At 50.2% G+C, this 20,379-nt stretch overlaps 1 protein-coding gene and 1 non-coding gene across 3 annotated transcripts in view; both read right to left on the bottom strand.

The window, feature by feature from the left end:
* Positions 1-6: 6 nt before the first annotated feature.
* Positions 7-20,379, bottom strand: part of LOC144489773 (uncharacterized) — a 50,437-nt gene continuing 30,064 nt past the window's right edge. The window contains exons 8-13 of one of the 2 annotated variants that reach the window (XR_013497049.1): positions 19,673-19,790; positions 18,432-18,552; positions 10,696-10,807; positions 5,903-6,015; positions 2,400-4,880; positions 7-354 (exon numbers count right to left, since the gene is read on the bottom strand). Coding sequence is in view for 1 of the 2 variants with exons in the window: in XM_078207634.1 (XP_078063760.1) it covers positions 4,808-4,880; positions 5,903-6,015; positions 10,696-10,807; positions 18,432-18,552; positions 19,673-19,790 (537 nt within the window). In the remaining variant the exon portion in view is untranslated. Of the gene's footprint in view, positions 355-2,201; positions 4,881-5,902; positions 6,016-10,695; positions 10,808-18,431; positions 18,553-19,672; positions 19,791-20,379 lie in introns of those variants that run through there. The other variant, XM_078207634.1, reaches the window with a different exon arrangement.
* trnak-uuu (transfer RNA lysine (anticodon UUU)) lies at positions 3,305-3,377 on the bottom strand. Its single transcript has one exon. It is a non-coding gene; the product is annotated as a tRNA-Lys (tRNA).

The raw sequence follows: 20,379 nt of genomic DNA, 5'->3' as shown, positions 1-20,379 counted from the left end.
CAGACACAGACACACCCAGACACAGACACACACCCCCAGACACAGCCCGACAGACACACCCCAATACCACCCACACACAGACACCCACACAAACGGACACATCCACCTACCCAGACACACCCACCGACTCAAACAGACAGACACCCACCCAAACACAAAGACACACACCCACTGACACAGACGCACCCACCTACACACAGAGACAGACACAGACAGACCAAGCGAGATAGACTGATACAAGCAGAGACAAACAGACACACACCCACCCACCCTCTCTGCCACGCCCACCTACACATAGACAGAGGCAGACACAGACAGACTGAGACAGACAGACGGAGACAGACAAACACCCACCTGCACACAAGCAGAGCTAATATACAGGACCAGCGACCGAAACACCATCCCACACCCCCCGACAAACACACCGACACGCACGCCCACCACACACCGACACGCACGGCCCCCCCACACACACCAACACGCCCCCCCACACACCGACACGCACGCCCACCACACACCGACACGCACGGCCCCCCCACACACACCAACACGCCCCCCACACACCGACACGCACACCCCCCCACACACCGACACGCACGCCCACCACACACCGACACGCACGCCCCCCCACACACCGACACGCACGCCCCCCACCACTGACACGCACGCCCCCCGACAAACACGCCCCCCCATACACCGACAAGCATGCCCTACACACACCAACACGCACGCCCCACACACACACCAACACGCACGCCCCACACACACACCAACACGCACACCCCACACACACACCAACACGCACGCCCCACACACACCAACACGCACGCCCCCACACACCAACACGCATTCCCCCCCGCACACCAACACGCATGCCCCCCCCCACACACCAACACGCACGCCCCCCCACACACCAACACGCACGCCCCCCCACACACCAACACGCACGCCCCACACACACCAACACGCACGCCCCACACACACCAACACGCACGCCCCACACACACCAACACGCACCCCCCACACACACCAACACGCACACCCCACACACACACCAACACGCACGCCCCACACACACCAACACGCACGCCCCCACACACCAACACGCATTCCCCCCCGCACACCAACACGCATGCCCCCCCCCCACACACCAACACGCACGCCCCCCCACACACCAACACGCACGCCCCACACACACCAACACGCACGCCCCACACACACCAACACGCACGCCCCACACACACCAACACGCACGCCCCACACACACCAACACGCACCCCCCACACACACCAACACGCACACGCCCCCCCCCACACACCAACACGCACGCCCCACACACACCAACACGCACGCCCCACACACACCAACACGCACACGCCCCCCCCACACCGACACGCATGCCCCCACACACCAACACGCACGCCCCCCCCCCAGACCAACACGCACGCAGCCCCCCCCACACACCAACACGCACGCCCCCCCCAGACCAACACGCACGCACGCCCCCCCCACACACCAACACGCATGCCCCCCCCACACACCGACACGCACGCCCCTCCCAGACCAACACGCACGCACGCCCCCCCCACACGCCAACACGCACACCCCCCACACACCAACACGCACGCCCCCCACACACCAACACGCACGCACGCCCCCCCTACACACCAACACGCACGCCCCCCCACACACCGACACGCACGCCCCCCCCCCCCCCACACCGACACGCACGCCCCCCCTCCACACACACGACACGCACGCCCCCCTCCACACACACCAACACGCACACGCCCCCCCCACACACCAACACGCACGCCCCCCCCCAGACCAACACGCACGCAGCCCCCCCACACACCAACACGCACGCCCCCCCCAGACCAACACGCACGCACGCCCCCCCCACACACCAACACGCATGCCCCCCCACACACCGACACGCACGCCCCCCCCAGACCAACACGCACGCACGCCCCCCCCACACGCCAACACGCACACCCCCCACACACCAACACGCACGCCCCCCACACACCAACACGCACGCACGCCCCCCCTACACACCAACACGCACGCCCCCCCCACACACCGACACGCACGCCCCCCCTCCACACACCGACACGCACGCCCCCCCTCCACACACACCAACACGCACACGCCCCCCCCACACACCAACACGCACGCCCCCCCACACCAACATGCACGCCCCCCCCCACACACCGACACGCGGGTTGGACAGTGTCTGTGGAGAGAGATGATGTGGAGATGCCGGCGTTGGACTGGGGTAAACACAGTAAGAAGTCTCACAACACCAGGTTAAAGTCCAACAGGTTTATTTGGTAGCAAATGCCATTAGCTACTAAATAAACCTGTTGGACTTTAACCAGGCACAGACAAACACCCACCTGCACACAAGCAGAGCTAATCTACAGGACCAGCGACCGAAACACCATCCCACACCCCCCCGACAAACACACCGACACGCATGCAGTTGTTAAAACTCTTACTGTGGAGAGAGAAACAGAGTGAATGTTACAGAGCGATGTCAGAGCCACTGGCCCGACATTGTAACTGTTCCTCTCTCTACAGGAGCTGCCAGACCTGCTGAGGGATTCCCACATTTTCAGCTATTGTTGCATTTCAACATGGATTTGGGGATAAACGCGGGGAGAGAGAGACAGGCTTAGGTACGGGATATAGTTAATGTACAGCCAGCGTTAGTGACAGTAACGATTGAAACAGTTCAGAAATTAATTACATTCAATCGCAGTCTCTGGCTGGATGCTGGCAGATTAAACTGGGCCGAGTTTGTAGCTTTGGGGGTGGGAATATCTGCTGCTTCTCTCATTCAGCGTCACAGCCGAGAAGGGGCAGGTGGTGAGTGTTGTAAGGATGATGGACGGGATGGTGCACACAACGCACTAGCGTCAGGATTGAACCGGAGTTGTGGGGGGGGGCGGGGAGATAACTAAAACGGGACCCAGGTAAAAATGGCAATTTAACCATCCAAAATTCTCATTGCAGGCAACTTCAGGCCTTGTTAAACATTAAATTATTCGGCTTTATTCACATAACAGGATCCCAGGGGTAGCGATGGTCAGAGGTTGTTATTTGCAACGGAGTGAAAAGGCGGCTTTAACCCACTGCCTCCCGAAGATGCCAACCTCCTAACTCTTTCCTAACTCTGCGAAGCGAGTTAGCCTGGAAGGTGCCTGGGTGTGGGTGCCCTGTCTCAGTCCCGTAACGCCAGTTACTATTTCTCTGCTGTGTATCTGGCAGTTTGGGTGTTGACCTCTTTTAAGGTAAGCAACGCCTGAACAGGGACTTGAACGCTGGACCCTCAGATTAAAAGTCTGATGCTCTACTGACTGAGCTATCCAGGCTTCTTTGGAAGCAGGAAGGCTCAGAGGTCCTGACTGGACGCAGCCAGGGCTCAGGCAAGGTTCTTCGGGGCGGGGGGGGGGGGGGGGGAGGAGGAGGAAGGAGCTGCCACCTACTGGAAGGAGCGTGTGTGCGTACATGCACGGCAGGATTGGGCTCCGACTGCTCTGCGTCAGATACTCCGCCCTGTCCAAATTCCACAGTACTTTCACCCATCTCGGAGCTTTCGAAGCAAAGAGTTTACAGATTTTTTTTGGGATGGGAGAGGCAGATCAGATCTGACTGAATGGCAGAGCAGCCCCGAGGGGCCTCTCTCTTGTTCCCATGTTTCACTGGTGGATTACTGGATGCACCGTAAGATGAGCCACAGGCTTCTGGAGAGACAGGCCAGAAGCATTCGCTGGGAATCCCACTATTCGCTCGATAGACACAATTCAGTCACTTCCTGCTTCCCGACTGTTAACGGCAGTCGGGGAACAATGCCAGGAGCAGTATTATTCACAGAGTCTGCCCGCGCTTGGCCAAAGAAAGGCCACTTCCCCTGCTTATTGTTGGCGTGGCAACACATTGCATAGAACGAGATTGATTTTACAAAACGTCCGAATCAAATCAAATGTAAATCACCACAGTGATAACCTGTTAAACATTCAAAAAACCAAAACACAACTTCCAACTGTACGTGTCTGCGAGCTCCGAGCCCCCACGCAGGAGGGCGAGAGGCGCTTTGGAGCCGAGTCCGTCCCGAGAGAGCCTGGGTGAGTCGCAGCTTTTCCCTACAACGTCTCAGTGTCGCGTCCGAATCTCCGCACCCTGTTTATTCTGTACAGGGCGGGAGCAATGCTCGGCAAGATGCCCAGCCCAATAAAAAGGGGGGGCAGGCGGCATTGCTGACTAGCGGTGGGGGTTCAATCTGACACTCAGCCAAACCAGGCACTTTCAGTGCACACACTGGCTTCGCTGTTTTCAACCTACGCAGGAATCAACACGACCTGAACTTTACTCTGATCGCAGGGCCTGACTCCCCGGCGATCCTCCGCCAGGCAGTGCCTCTGACACATGGTTAACCATGTCAAAGACAGTCACAGGAGCCTGAGAGTCCGAGCAGACACTGAGGGGGGGGGAAGGGGGGGAGGATGGCTTCTACAGTATCCTACAAAGATCAAACTAAAAAGGTGTCTGATTCCACACTTTGGGCTGATTCCCTCCCCCCCACACACACACAACCACCCCCCCCCACCCCCTCCCCACCCCGAGAATCTCTCCCTCTCTCCAAAACATGAACAGTGTTTGTCCTTCCGTCGCCTCGCTGGCGGGAGAAAGGATAAAGCAGGAAAAGAAAGAACCACGCACGCACACCAAACCCACTCAGGGAGTCGTTACTAAGGCCACGGGTCTGAGTCGGGGGGGAAAGCCTCAGTCACGGCCGCACTCTTCAATTCTGGTACTGGCGCTGGGATCGGCGAGAGACGGTCTTCGAGGCGTTTGAATATTTCTGCTTGTCTTTGCTGTAAAACAATGACGGAACGCGGCATTAAAAACCAGGCCGAATCACTGATACACCGAGCACTCGGCCGTGTCACACACAACACCCCCACCCCACCTTCCCTTGAGAACGCACCAGCACTTTTAGCTTTGAATCTAAAAGCAGAGGGTGTTTCCTTCACTCTCTAACCTGTCGAGCCTCCTGCACATTTCACAGCACCCCCGACAGCGCAGGAGTCCATTCAGCCCATCGAGCCTGCAACGACCGCAATCCCATCCAGGCCCCAACTCCGTAACCCCACACATTTAACCCCACTAATCCCCATGACACTAAGGAGCAAATTAGCACGGGCCAATCACTCCCAGTTTCGGACTGAGGGAGGATACCGGAGCACCCGGAGCAAACCCATGCAGACACGGGGAGAACGCGCAGATTCCACACACGGACAGTGACCCGAGCCGGGAATCGAACCCCAGATCCCCGACGCTGAGGGGCAGCAGTATTAACCCACTGTGCCACCCTTGGAAAGTCACATCTCACCACAAGGCCAGTTCCAGATCTCAGTGCTTCGAGAGGGGGAAGGCACGGTAGCACAGTGGTTAGCACTGTTGCTTCACAGCTCCAGGGACCTGGGTTCGATTCCCGGCTTGGATCACTGTCTATGTGGAGTTTGCACATTCTCCCCGTGTCTGCGTGGGTTTCCTTCGGGTGCTCCGGTTTCCTCTCACAGTCCAAAAGATGTGCGGGTTAGGTTGATTGGCCATGCTAAAATTGCCCCTTAGTGTCCTGAGATGCGTAGGTTAGAGGGATTAGCGGGTAAATATGTAGGGATATGGGGGTAGGGCCTGGGTGGGATTGTGGTCGGTGCAGACTCGATGGGCCGAATGGCCTCTTTCTGTACTGTAGGGTTTCTATGATGAAAGCCGGGAGGGAGGGAGGGAAAACACAGCGAGGAAATGAAGGATCTCGGTGTTCTCACTGTGGAGACAGAGGCGTACTGTCTTCTGCTTTTCCCATCAGTAGAGGGTGGTGCAGGACACTCACTGATTCATTCTGATTCTGTTCCGACAACCTTGACCTCCTTCCCAGTGGCTGCTGTAGGATCCTTTAGTCATCATGGCTCCACAGGCAATGCAGGGTTTCCCATTGTTGTACGGCTAGAAGGAGAGAGACAGAAATGAGCTGAATGAGAAACTAGACAAACCCAACAGCACAAAGTCTCACACATCATTCGGACTCACTGCGATATTACCTAGCTGGGGTATCAACTCCAAACCAACTATGCAGCGATAAACTGAAGTTCACAATCTAAGAAAAACACCGACTTAACTTGCGACTTGCCTTTCTATCGTTGCAGAATGAAAGGCTCATAGAATCATACAGGAGGCCATTCAGCCCATCTGGTCTGCACTGACCGCAATCTCACCCAGGCCCTATCCCCGTAACCCCGCATATTTACCCTAGCTCGTCCCGCTGACACTAAGGGGAAATTTAGCACGGCTTTCGGAATGTGGGAGGAAACCGGAGCACCCGGAGGAAACCCACGCAGACATGGGGAGAATGTGCAGACTCTGCACCGACAGTGACCCAAGCCGGGAATCGAACCCGGGTCCCTGGCGCTGTGAGGCAGCAGTGCTAACCACTGTGCCACTTGAATTTATAACAGGCTTTCTCGCACATTCCCAGCCAGCTTTGAAGGTCGGTAATTATAATAAGCTGAACTCCTTCGCAAGTGCCAGGAAATGTTGCAGACAATTCGCAAGCTCCCATAAACAGCAGTGGGACCATCTGGTTCAGCGTCACTGGCTGAGGGGTAAATACCGGCCGGAATTTGGAGAGAGCTTTCCTCCATTTCTTCCAAACAATGCCACAGGATCCAAGATATTAGGCGACACCTTGGTTTAGTGTCTCATTGTAAAGACAGTGCAGCACTCCCTCATACGAACATATGAGCAAAAGTAGGCCATTCGGCCCCTTGAGCCTGCTGCACCACCCAATAAGATCATGGCTGATCTGTTTGCGTCGAATTCCCTTGCCTAACAAGAATAACTATTCAATGACCACCCCCCCCCGCCTTGAGTTCCAAAGTCGCACAAAATTAGAAAACAAATGTCCATCTGTGCCCTATAAGGGCGACCCCTAATTTTAAAACCCGTGCCCCCTAGTTCTGGACTCACCCACAAGAGGAAACATCTTTTCCATGCCCACCTTGCCAAGATCTTCCAGGATCTTTTAAACTTCAATCAAGTCACCCCTCACTCATCTAAACTCCAGTGGAAACAAGCCCAACCGTGCCTCATCTGACAACCCGCTCAGAACAGGTATCAATCTAGTAAACCTCCTCTGACCCACCACCAACGCATTTACATCCTTCCTTAAATAAGGAGATCAAAACAAGGGTGACATAGTGGCACACAGTGGCAAGCACTGCTGCCTCACAGTGTCAGGGACCCAGGTTCGATTCCCGGCTTGGGTCTCTGTCTGTGTGGAGTCTGCACATTCTCCCCGTGTCTGCGTGGGTTTCCTCCAGGTGCTCCAGTTTCCTCCCACAGTCTGAAAGACGTGCTGGTTGGGCACATTGGCCGTGCTAAATTCTCCTTCAGTGTACCCGAACATGCGCCAGAGTGTGGCGACCAGGAGATTTTCACAGTAACTTCATTGCAGTGTTAATGTAAGCCTACTTGCGACACTAATAAATATACTTTAAAACTGCACACAGTATTCAAAATGTGGTCTAACCAATGCCCTGGATAACTGAAGCATAAAATCCTTAATTTTATGTTCAATTCCTCTTGTAATAAAGGATAGTTTTCCATTAGCCTTCTTGATTACTTGCAGTACCTGCATGCTAACATTTTGTGACTCACGCACTAGAACACCGAGATCCCTCTGCATTTTGGAATTCTGCAGCCGGTTTCCATTCCAGTAATACTCTGCTTTTGATTCTCCCTGCCAAAGTGAAGAACTGCACACTTCCCCACATTATACTCCATCCGTCAGACTTTTGTCCATTCACTCAACCTCTCTGTATCCAGCTGCAAACTCCTTAGAACTTCTTCACTACATACCTTGCTACCTACAGGCCGATGAGCCTAACTCCTGTAGTGGGTAAGTTGTTACAAGGTATTCTGAGAGACAGGATCTACAGGAATTTAGAGACGCAAGGACTGATTGGGGACAGTCAGCATGGCTTTATGGGTGGAAACTCATGTCTCACAAATTTGATTGAGTTTCTTGAAGGGGTAACCAAGAAGGTAGATGAGGGCAGTGCAGTTGATGTTGTCTACATGGACTTTAGCAAGGCCTTTGACAAGGTACCGCATGGTACGTTGTTGCATAAGGTTAAATCTCACGGGATTCAGGGTGAGGTAGCCAACTGGGTACAAAGTTGGCTTGATGACTGAAGCCAGAGTTGATAGGGTTGTTAAGAAGGTGTACAGAGTGTTAGCTTTTATTGGTAGAGGGATCGAGTTTCGGAGCCAGGTGGTCATGTTGCAGCTGTACAAAACTCTGGTGCGGCCGCACTTGGAGTATTGCGTATAGTTCTGGTCGCCGCATTATAGGAAGGATGTGGATGCATTGGAAAGGCTGCAGAGGAGATTTACTAGGATGTTGCCTGGTATGGTGGGAAGGTCTTATGAGGAAAGGCTGAGGGATTTGAGGTCATTTTCGTTAGAGAGAAGGTGGTTAAGAGGTGACTTAATAGAGGCATACAAGATGATCAGAGGATTAGATAAGGTGGATAGTGAGAGCCTTTTTCCTCGGATGGTGATAGCTAGCACGAGGGAACATAGCTTTAAATTGAGGGGTGATAGATATAGGACAGATGTCAGAGGTAGGTTCTTCAATCAGAGAGTAGTAAGGGCATGGAATGCCCTGCCTGCAGCAGTAGTGGACTCGTCAACATTAAGGGCATTTAAATGGTCATGGGATAAACATATGGATGATATTGGAATAGTGTCGGTTAGATGGGCTTTAGATTGGTTTCACTGGTCGGCGCAACATTGAGGGCCGAAGGGCCTGTACTGCGCTGTAATGTCCTATGTTCTAGAGGGTGGTTGTAGAGGGTTGTTTTTCAAACTGGAGGCCTGTGACCAGCCTCAGGGATCGGTGCTGGGTCCACTGTTATTTGTTATTTATATTAATGATTTGGATGAGAATATAGGAGGCATGGTTAGTAAGTTTGCAGATGACACCAAGATTGGCATAGCGGACAATGAAGAAGGTTATCTAGGATTGCAACGGGATCTTGATCAATTGGACCAGTGGGCTGACGAATGGCAGATGGAGTTTAATTTAGATAAATTCGGGGTGATGCATTTTAGTATATCGAACCAGGGCAGGACTTACTCAGTTAATGGGAGGGCGTTGGGGAGAGTTACAGAACAAAGAGATCTAGGGGTACATGTTCATAGCTCCTTGAAAGTGGAGTCACAGGTGGACAGAGTGAAGGTGGCGGCATTCGGCATGCTTGGTTTCATTGGTCAGAACATTGAATACAGGAGTTGGGACGTCTTGTTGAAGTTGTATAAGACATTGGTAAGGCCACACTTAGAATACGGTGTACAGTTCTGGTCGCCCTATTATAGAAAAGATATTACCAAACTAGAAAGAGTGCAGAAGAGATTTACTAGGATGCTACTGGGACTTGATGGTTTGAGTTATAAGGAGAGGCTGGATAGACTGGGACTTTTTTCTCTGGAGCGTAGAAGGCTGAGGGTGATCTTATAGAGGTCTATAAAATAATGAGGGGCACAGATCAGCTAGATAGCCAATATCTTTTCCCAAAGGTAGGGGAGTCTAAAACTAGAGGACATAGGTTTAAGTTGAGGGGGGAGAGATACAATAGTGTCCAGAAGGGCAATTTTTCACTCAGAGGATGCTGAGTGAGAGTGTCTGGAACAAGCTGACAGAGGTAGTAGTAGAGGCGGGTACAATTTTGTCTTTTAAAAAGTATTTAGACAGTTACATGGGTAAGATGGGTATAGAGGGATATGGGCCAAATGTGGGCAATTGGGACTAGCTTAGGCTTTTAAAAAAAGGGTTGGCATGGACAAGTTGGGCCGAAGGGCCTGTTTCCATGCTGTAAACCTTTGATTCCCCACATATTTACCCTCCTAACCCCCCTGACATTATGGGGCAACTTACCATGGCCAATTAACCTAACCCGAGAGGAAACCCATGCAGACACGGGGAGAATGTGCAAACCCCACACAGTAAGAAGTCTCACAACACCAGGTTAAAGTCCAATAGGTTTATTTGGAATCACGAGCTTTCGGAGCACTGCTCCTTCATCAAGTGAGTCAGTAAAGGACCTGATGAAGGGGCAGCATTCCGAAAGCTCGTGGTTCCAAATAAATCTGTTGGACTTTAACCTGGTGTCGTGAGACTTCTTACTGTGCCCACGCCAGTCCGATGCCTGCATCTCTACATCAAACTCCACACAGAGAGTGACCCAAGCCGGGAATCAAACCCGGGTCCCTGGCGCTGTGAGGCAGCAGTGCTAACCACTGCGCCACCCTCTTTACAGGGTTTTTAAAACTCAGAATGTTTATAATTGTCTCTCTGCACACGTACCAAGTACGGGACGGCGCAATGTGCTGTGCCCATGTCTCGACTCCGGAGAGAACCGGAAGGGTGTGGCAACTCCTAACCACCTTCTGGAACGGCCTAGCAAGTCACTCAGCTGCACCCAGAGCGGTGCCTCACCATCACCCTCGGTGGGGAAATCGGAGAATGGGTAACAAATGCTGACCTCGCCACATCGCATGAGCGAATTAAACAGGGTGGTTAACATTCAGGGTCTGCCGGGAAGAGGGTCAGGCAGCCAGGCTCACCTGCTCCTTCGCACAGTACCCACACAGCATGCGACTGGCCAGCTCCATCACGTGATCTTGATCATCATCATGGCACACGTCACACGGATAGGCTTTACCACAACACGGAAACCTGCAAACATTCGGCACAAAGCACGTCTTATTGCACAGAGTAACTGACGCAAGGGGAATACAATTCTGCCCATTGCTCCCTCTTTGGGGCAAATTTAATTTAAAAATTGTTGCAGATTGATGGTCCTCTGTTTTATGCGGTCAATTCTTAAAGTTAAAGTTTATTTATTAGTATCACAAGAAAGGCTTACATTAACACTGCAATGAAGTTACTGTGAAATTCCCCTAGTTGCTACATTCGGGCGCCTGTTCGGGTCAATGCACCCTAACCAGCACGTCTTTCAGACTGTGGGAGGAAACCCACGCAGACACGGGGAGAACGTGCAAACGCCACACAGGCAGTGACCCGAGCCGGGAATCGAACCCGGGTCCCTGGCGCTGTGAGGCAGCAGCGCTAACCCACTGTGCCACCCCCACTTGGGAAGTGATTTCATTTCCTCAAACTCACTGACCCTTCTGTACAGTAAGTAGTCTCACAACAGCAGGTTAAAGTCCAACAGGTTTATTTGGAATCACGAGCTTTTGGAGCGCTGCTCCTTCATCATTCATTCACCTGACGAAGGGGCGACACTCCGAAAGCTCGTAAAGTCCAACAGGTCCAATAAACCTGTTGGACTTTAACCTGGTGTGGTGAGACTTCTTACTGTGTTTGCCCCAGTCCAATGCCGGCAACTCCACATCATTGTGTTTAGAGAGCCGAATCTTACTTTGCTCTTTAGTTTTAGCTAAAAGCTAACAGTTGGAGACAGACAATGAAGCAGTAAATCACTCTCTCTCAGCTCTGCTAGGGTAGGCTAAAGGGGAACCAGCTCTTTTAGCTTTGCTTTAGCTTAGAAAACGTTTATTCATTAGTGTCACAAGTAGGCTTACGTTAACACTGCAACGAAGTTACTGTGAAAATCCCCTAGTCGCCACACTCCGGCGCCTGTTTGGGTACACTGAGGGAGAATTTAGCATGGCCAATGCACCGAACCAGCACATCTTTCGGGCCGAGGGGGGAAACCGGAGCACCCGGAGGAAACCCACGCAGACACGGGGAGAACGTGCAGATTCCACACAGACAGTGATCCAAGCCAGGAATTGGACCCGGGTCCCTGTTAAGAATGGATTAACAGACCTTCTAATTAAGTCCTGATTTGATGTCCATTATCCAATAGAAGTCACTGATATATAAAAGGGGTTACAGGTGGCACTGGGGGTTGGGGAGGATTGTATCTGGAGTTGATGCAAAGAAATAAAGATAGTTTTTGAAGTAGCAGAATGTGTGTTTCCTTCACTGAACTGCAACCGAGAGGCTCAAACAGTCCCTGGCGCTGTGAGGTCGCAGTGCTAACCACTGTGCCACCGTGCTGCCCTAAAAAAACCTACAAGGGAGTAATCGTTCAGACAGCCAGTGCCAAAGATGTAAAGAGCAACTAGTTAGGAAACTAGAGAAAAGAAGAAAAGTTCCCAGGAGGTCTGGAGTTAGAGGAAACAAAGAAACTAAAAAAAAGAACAGAATTTTGTTCAGGGACACCAGACAAAGATGAGAAGAAATCAACTGGTGAGCATACCAGAGAAAGATTTTCCAAAAGCAATCCTAAAGTTTGAAATAACTATCGTTTATAAATTGATTATAAAGTATTGCCTGGCTATCAGAATTGGCGTAATAGTGAAAACCTGACAGGGTGAATCCAAACTCCTGGCACGGACTTCCTGCTAAAAGTGGAGTGGAAACGGTTCTCGGAAAACATCAACTGGAATTTGGAACGTGGATCGCTAAGTGAATGTATTGCCACGGGAGACGATTTTAAAGTGCATTTTGGGATGGGAGTTTGGAAACTCTCATTTGACAATCATCCAGGGGATTTGTAGGAGAAATCCGTGAATGCTAACTGTGTGTGCTGATGAGATCATTGTAGCTTCAAATGGACTTTGTCATGTGTTAATCTTAAAACCTATTATGTATTGGTTAAGCTAAAAGGACAAGTAAAGAGTGATGTATTATAATCCATTTTTCATGTTTAATAAATGTTTTTTTTCTTGTTCTTAAAACTAATGAGTGGTCACAGCATAGAATCCTACAGTGCAGAAGGAGGCCATTCGGCCCATCAAGTCTGCACCGACCACAATCCCACCCACGACCTATCTCCATAACCCCTTGCATTTACCCTAGCTAGTTCCCTTGACACTAAGGGGCAATTTAGCATGGCCAATCCACCTAACCTGCACCTCTTTCGGACTGTGACCCAAGCCGGGGAATCGAACCCGGATCCCTGGCGCTGTGAGGCAGCAGTGCTAACCACTGTGCCGCCGTGCTGTCCAGAGACTGTTTCCTGCACATTTGATTTTTTTAAAAAAGTAAAATTTGTTTTTTGAGCCAGGGTTCCATTCTGGCATCTTTCCATCCAGTTATATCAACTGGAATGGTGACACTATTCAGAGAGTAAGGGTCAGATTGCCATGGTGCAACAGTCCAGAACAAGAGTTCAAAGTAACATCTGTTCCCTTTATCCATCAGGTTTATGGCATCGCTCGAATGCCTTTCCCCATAAACCTGCATTATTTTTATCTTCAGCTGCTGACTCGATTCCCTTTCAAAAGCCACAATTGACTCAGTCTCCACCGCACCCTTGGGCAGTGCAGTCCGCACCCTAATCACTCACTCCATGAACATTTTCCCTTTATGTCGCTATGTCAGAGTCATAGAGTTTTATGGCACAAGAGGCCCTTCAGCCCATTGTGTCTGTGCTAGCCATCAAGCACCTATCTATTCTAATCCCATTATCCACAGCGCTTGGTCCATAGCCTTGTATGCCATGACGTTTCAAGTGCTCATCTCAATGCTTCTTCAATGTTCTGAGGGTTCCTGCCTCTCCCACCCTTTCAGACAGTGAGTGCCAGATTCCCATTACCCTCTGGGTGAAAAAGTTTTTCCTCAAATTCCCTCTAAATCTCCTGCCCCTTGCCTTAAAATCTATGCCCCCTGCTTATTGACCCAACTACTAACTGGAACCGTTTCTTCCCATCTACCTTATCTGTGCCCCTCATAATTTTGTACACCTCATCAGGTCCCCCCCTCAGCCTTCCCTGCTCTAAGGAAAACAACACAAACCTATCCAGCCTCTCTTCAAAGCTGAAGCACTCCAACCCAGGCAGCATCCTGGTGAATCTCCACTGCACCCTCTCTAGTGCAATCACATCCTTCCTATAGTGTGGTGACAAGGATTGCACACAGTACTCTAGCTGTGGCCTAACCAGCGTTTTACACAGCTCCATCATAACCTCCATACTCTTACATTCAGTGCCTCGGCTAATAAAGGCAAGTCTCCCATAAGCCACACGGTTTCTTTCGTCAATCATCTCAAATCACTACCTAATTTTCAACCCTTCTGCCAAGAGGAACAGTCGCACCTTATCTACTCTGCTAGATATCTCATGATTATGAACATCTGCTTGGTGTGGTATGGTGGCACAGTGGTTAGCACTGCTGCCTCACAGCGCCAGGGTTCGATTCCCGGCTTGGGTCACTGTCCGTGTGGAGTTTGCACATTCTCCCCGTGTCTGCTTGGGTCTCCTCCCGGTGCTCTGGTTTCCTCCCACAGTCTGAAAGATGTGCTGGTTGGGGTGCACTGGCCGTGCCAAATTCTCCCTCAGTGTACCCGAACAGGAGTGTGGCGACTAAGGGATTTTCACAGTAACTCCAATGCGGTGTTAATGTCAGCCGACTTGTGACACTAATAAATAAACTTTAAAAAGAAAGTACACCTCGCTCGCACAGACGAGTCCAGCTTATCCCCTTGGTCTCTTGCACAAGACTGAGGGTGAACTAACTCAGTGCTGTAACTATTAACCCACATTATTCTACACAGTCCATCGTGCGTCAAACCACGGGCAGTGGCTGTTTTCTTGTGTTACTGCACAGTAATCTGATTGATTTGATTTGTCACATGTATTAGTATACAGTGAAAAGTATTGTTTCTTGCGCGCTATACAGACAGAACATACCGTTCATAGAGTAGGAAAGGAGAGAGTGCGGAAAGTAGTGTTACTTTCTCTGCACCTTAGCAATGACTGTAAGGAGTCTAATAACACCAGGTTAAAGTCCAACAGGTTTATTTGGTAGCAAGCGCCACTAGCTTTCGGAGCACTGCTCCTTCGTCAAGTGAGTGGGAGTTCTGCTCATAAACAGCAAACAGGGCATATAAAGACACAAACTCAATTTACAGAATAATGATTGGAATGCGAGTCTTTACAGCTAATCAAAGGTACAGACAATGTGAGTGGAGAGAGCATTAGCACAGGTTAAAGAGATGTGTATTGTCTCCAGACAGGACAGCCAGTGAGACTTTGCAAGTCCAGGCAAGTTGTGGGAGTTATAGATAACTGGGAGATACAGGACTTGCAAAGTCTCACTAACTGTCCTGTCTGGAGACAATACACATCTCTTCAACCTGTGCTCAACCCTCTCTCCACTCACATTGTCTGTACCTTTAAGACTTGATTAGCTGTAAAGACTCGCATTCCAATCATTATTCTGTAAATTGAGTTTGTGTCTTTATATGCCCTGTTTGCTGTTTATGAGCAGATCTCCCACTCACCTGACGAAGGAGCAGTGCTCCGAAAGCTAGTGGCGTTTGCTACCAAATAAACCTGTTGGACTTTAACCTGGTGTTGTTAGACTCCTTACTGTGTTTACCCCAGTCCAATGCCGGCATCTCCACATCGCGTAGAGAAAGGACATAGATGCGAATGGAACAGGAGCAGACAGACGATTCATCGCCATAGGTCTGTTCCATCATTTGATTAGTACCTTAATTCCTTTGATCTGCCTTGGAACCAGTAACTTCACTGCTTAACTACAATCGAACAATCCCAAGTTGTGAATTTAGCAATTTACTCTGAGCCCAAACAGATATTTTAATTTGGGTGGGGGTGGGGGTTAGTTCCAGAGTTCCTCGACCCTTTGTGTGAAGAAGTGCTTCTTGATATCACCCCCTGAACAGCTTAGAGCTTAGCTTTAACTTCATTCTTATTCTGATCTCCACAGGAAATGGCTTCTATCTGGCAAATCCTTTAATCACCTTAAACAATTCAACTGGGATCACTCCTTAATCGTCTATATTTAAGGCCACGCAAACCCTTGCAACAGCTCTGCGTAATTTAACTCTTTCAGGCCCAGCATTATTCTAGTGAGCCGGCCCTGCACCCCCTCCAAGGTCAACCTGCCAGATGTGAGACACCCGGAATTGACCGCAATGCTGCCAGATTTCTGCTCTCCGATTCCGGCCTCTTGCATATTCCCGATTTCTGCCAGCCCCTCAGTTGCCTAGGCCTCTAGCTCTTTAATTCCCTTTCTACACCGCTCTGCCTCTAACCCCTCCTTTAAGCTGCTCACTAAAACCTACCTCATTGACCCTTTTGGTTAGGTCCTAAAATTGCCCCTGCGACTTGTATTAAATTTTGTCTGATAACATCACCACCAATCTTCCAATGTGCGGAAGGAAGAAAGAACTTAAAGGGAATTTTTTTTAAATTCATTCGTGGGACATGGGCGTCGCTGGCTGGGCCAGCATTTATTGCCCATCCCTAGCTGCCCGAGGGCAGTTGAGAGTCAACCACATTGCTGTGGCTCTGGAGTCACATGTAGGCCAGACCGGGTAAGGACGGCAGATTTCCTTCCCTAAAGGACATTTGTTTTTGTTTTAAAAAAAGCTTATTTATTAGTGTCATAAGTAAGCTTACGGTAACACTGCAATGAAGTTACTGTGAAAATCCCCTAGTCGCCATACTTCGGGTACACTGAGGGAGAATTTAGCATGGCCAATGCATCTAACCAGCACGTCTTTCGGACTGTGGGAGGTAACCGGAGCACCTGGAGGAAACCCACGCAGACACGGGGAGAATGTGCAGACTCCGCACAGTCACCCAAGCCGGAATTGAACCCGATCCCTGGCGCTGTGAGGCAGCAGTGCTAACCGTGTCGCCCCATTAGTGAACCAGATGGGTTTTTCTGACAATCGACAATTATTTCACGGTCATCAGTAGATTCTTAATTCCAGATTTTTAAAAATTGAGTTCAAATTCAACCATCTGCCGTGGCGGGATTCGAACCCGGGTCCCCAGAACATTAACTGAGTTTCTGGATTCAGCATCTGCCCTGTTTTGTACTAGCAAGTTTATTTGGTAGCACAAGCTTTTGGAGTGTCACTCCTTCCTCAGGTGAGTGAAGAGTTGTGTTCACAAACAGGGCAGATATAGACACAACTCAATTTACAAGATAATGACTGGAATGGGAGTTTTTACAGGTAATCAAGTTTTTACAGGCACAACCTCAAACAGACCATTGTCCGCAGCAAACAACCCAGCCTTCAGGAGAACAGTGACCATGACACCACACAACCCTGCCACAGCAACCGCTGCAAGACGTGCCGGATCATCGACACGGATGCCATCATCTCACGTGAGAACACCATCCACCAGGTACACGGTACATACTCTTGCGACTCGGCCAACGTTGTCTAGCTGATACGCTGCAGGAAAGGATGTCCCGAGGCATGGTACATTGGGGAAACCATGCAGACGCTACGACAATGGATGAATGAACACCGCTCGACAATCACCAGGCATGAGTGTTCTCTTCCTGTTGGGGAGCACTTCAGCAGTCACGAGCATTCAGCCTCTGATCTTCGGGTTCTCCAAGGCGGCCTTCACGACAACGCAGGATCGCCGTGCAAAAACTGATGGCCAAGTTCCGCACACATGAGGCCAGCCTCAACCGGGATCTTGGGTTCATGTCACACTATCTGTAACCTCCATGACTTGCCTGGGCTTGCAAAATCTCACTAACTGTCCTGGCTGGAGACAATACACATCTCTTTAACCTGTGCTTGGCCCTCTCTCCACTCACATTGTCTGTACCTGTAAAGACTTGATTATCTGTGAAGATTCGCATTCCAACCATTATCTTGTAAATTGAGTCTGTGTCTGTATATGCCCTGAACTCAACTCCTCACTCACCTGAAGAAGGAGCGACACTCCGAAAGCTTGTGCTACCAAATAAACCTGTTGGACTTTAACAGTGTTGTAAGACTTCTTACTGTGCTTACCCCAGTCCAACGCCAGCATCTCTGTACTAACAAACCACTATTTGAAGAGCAAAACCTTTGTTGAGCTGTGGGTGAGGAGCAAGTGGCCTAGTGGTATTATTGCTAGACTAATAATCCAGAAACTCAGCTAATGTTCTGGGGACCCGGGTTCGAATCCCGCCATGGCAGCTGGTGGAATTTGAATTCAATAAAAAAAAAATCTGGAATTAAGAATTTCCTGATGAACATGAAACCACTGCCGATTGTCGGAAAAATCCTTCTGGTTCACTAATTTCCTTTAGGGAAGGAAATCTGCCTTCCTTACCCGGTCTGGCCTACATGTGACTCCAGAGCCACAGCAATGTGGTTGACTCTCAACTGCCCTTCAAGGGCAACTAGGGATGGGCAATAAATGCTGGCCCAGCCAGCGACGCCCATGTCCCAGGAATTAATTTAAAAAAAAGATTCCCTCCTCCCTTGCAAAATCTTGAGAGACAGAGGCTCAGGAGTCCTAGCTGATTGCTGTCAGGAGCTGGGAGATGGACAGCGTACACTTACCTGAGCCATCGGTGGCTCCTCTTGTAGTGTGTGCAGGTACCAAACTCGGGGAGGGGCTTCCCAAACTGAACAGTCAGCCCGGGGGGCTTTCTCTTCCGCCGATGAACTGAATTGTTAACATCTTGGGTGATAAATTGAAGAAAGAAACCAGTTACTGGCTGTTTCTGATGCGGCAGCTAGTTCGAAATATACAAACTGTAGACGCAGGGCAAAGGAAGGAGAATTTCTCTCCCTTTCTGGCCTCGAGTCTGTCCTTGCTCCATCTCTCATATTTCAACAAACTCCATTTCTTATTCGATTGACTCAATCAAGGCTATTCCTTCATTCAATTGTGTGTGGAGTAACTCATCCGAGTTAAATTCATCTTAGAATTTCCTCATTTATAATCAGAGCTACAAAACTTTACTGAATCCTACAGTACAGAAGGAGGTCCTTCAGCCCATTGAGTATGCATCGACTCTCCGACACGGCATCCCAGCCAGGCCATAACCCCATAATCCCACATATTTACCCTGCTAAACCCCTAACCTGCACATCATGGGACACTAAGCAGCAATTTAGCATGGCCAATCCTCCTAACCCACACATCTTTGGACTGTGGGAGGAAACCAGAACACCCGGAGGAAATCCACACAGACACGGGGAGAATGTGCAAATTCCACCCAGACAGTGACCTGAGGCCGGAATTGAACCCGGGTCCCTGGCACTGTGAGGCAGCAGTGCTAACCCACTCTGCCACCCATTTAATCACCGGGGAAGGTTGACCAGGCTGGTTCACTTTTCTCGTGAAAAGACCTAATCAAGGTCTTTAAAATAATAAAGGCTTTTGAAAGTGTGAGCACGAAGAGGATGTTTCCACTTGTGGGGAAGAGCAAAGCTTGGAAGCCATGACCGTAAGATCATCAGCAAGAAATTAAACTGGGACTTCAAAAGAAGCTTTTATACCCAGAGTGTGAAACTGGCTGCCACAGGGAGTGGTTGAGGTGAACAGGATAGATGCATTTAAGAGGGAGTTAGATAAAAATACGAAGGGGAAGAGGGTTATGCTGATAGGATGGGAGGAGATTCAAATGGTGCATAAACACCAGCAGGGTGTGGTTGGGTTTAATCACTTGTTCTTGTGTCATGTTTCCTACCTAAAATCAACAGACTGGTACACCAAACCCAAGTCATCTTGCGTCTCCTTGCCCATAACCCTGTGGTCATGTCTCTTGCATGTTTCTTGACTTAGTTGGTCTCACCTGCTTCATCCTGTGACTGGGCTTGGAGCTGGTAAAACTGCACGGCCTCCACCAGAACGCTGAGCTTGCGGTGACAGTGCAAGCAGTTTGACTCCTTGTATCGGCCATAGGACAAGCTCTGGAGAACCAGGGAGAAACAATGTGACTGGCGCAGTCGGGCACAGACCTCCCTCCCTCCCTCCATCCCACAGTTTCATGCTCCCTTCTGAGCAATTCCCAATTCTTTGGTTGGGCAAATCAGTGATTAGAATTTAGCCTTCACTCTACAGTGCAAAATTCAAGACATTAAAAATAACTTGAACAGTTAGGGAGGAGGGAATGTTAATACTGTTTATCTCTCAATTGCTAGATTTCGCAAATCAAACAATAGTTAAGTTCAGATCAATGAAAAACTCTGTTCAGTTTAGCAGAGTTCGAGAATCCTTACACTCGGGTGCAGGGCAGGGCGGCACGGTAGCACAGTGGTTAGCACTGCTGCTTCACAGCTCCAGGGACCTGGGTTCGATTCCCGGCTCGGGTCACTGTCTGTGTGGAGTTTGCACATTCTCCTCGTGTCTGCGTGGGTTTCCTCCGGGTGCTCCGGTTTCCTCCCACAGTCCAAAGATGTGCGGGTTAGGTTGATTGGTCAGGTTAAAAATTGCCCCTTAGAGTCCTGGGATGCGTAGGTCAGAGGGATTAGCGGGTAAATTAGCGGGTAAAAAAAAAGG

Source organism: Mustelus asterias, unplaced genomic scaffold (genome assembly GCF_964213995.1).
Source record: "Mustelus asterias unplaced genomic scaffold, sMusAst1.hap1.1 HAP1_SCAFFOLD_2533, whole genome shotgun sequence".
Classification (NCBI taxonomy): Eukaryota; Metazoa; Chordata; class Chondrichthyes; order Carcharhiniformes; family Triakidae; genus Mustelus; species Mustelus asterias.
The sequence above is the reverse complement of the archived record's forward strand: the minus strand, read 5'-3'. Positions and strand labels throughout refer to the sequence as shown.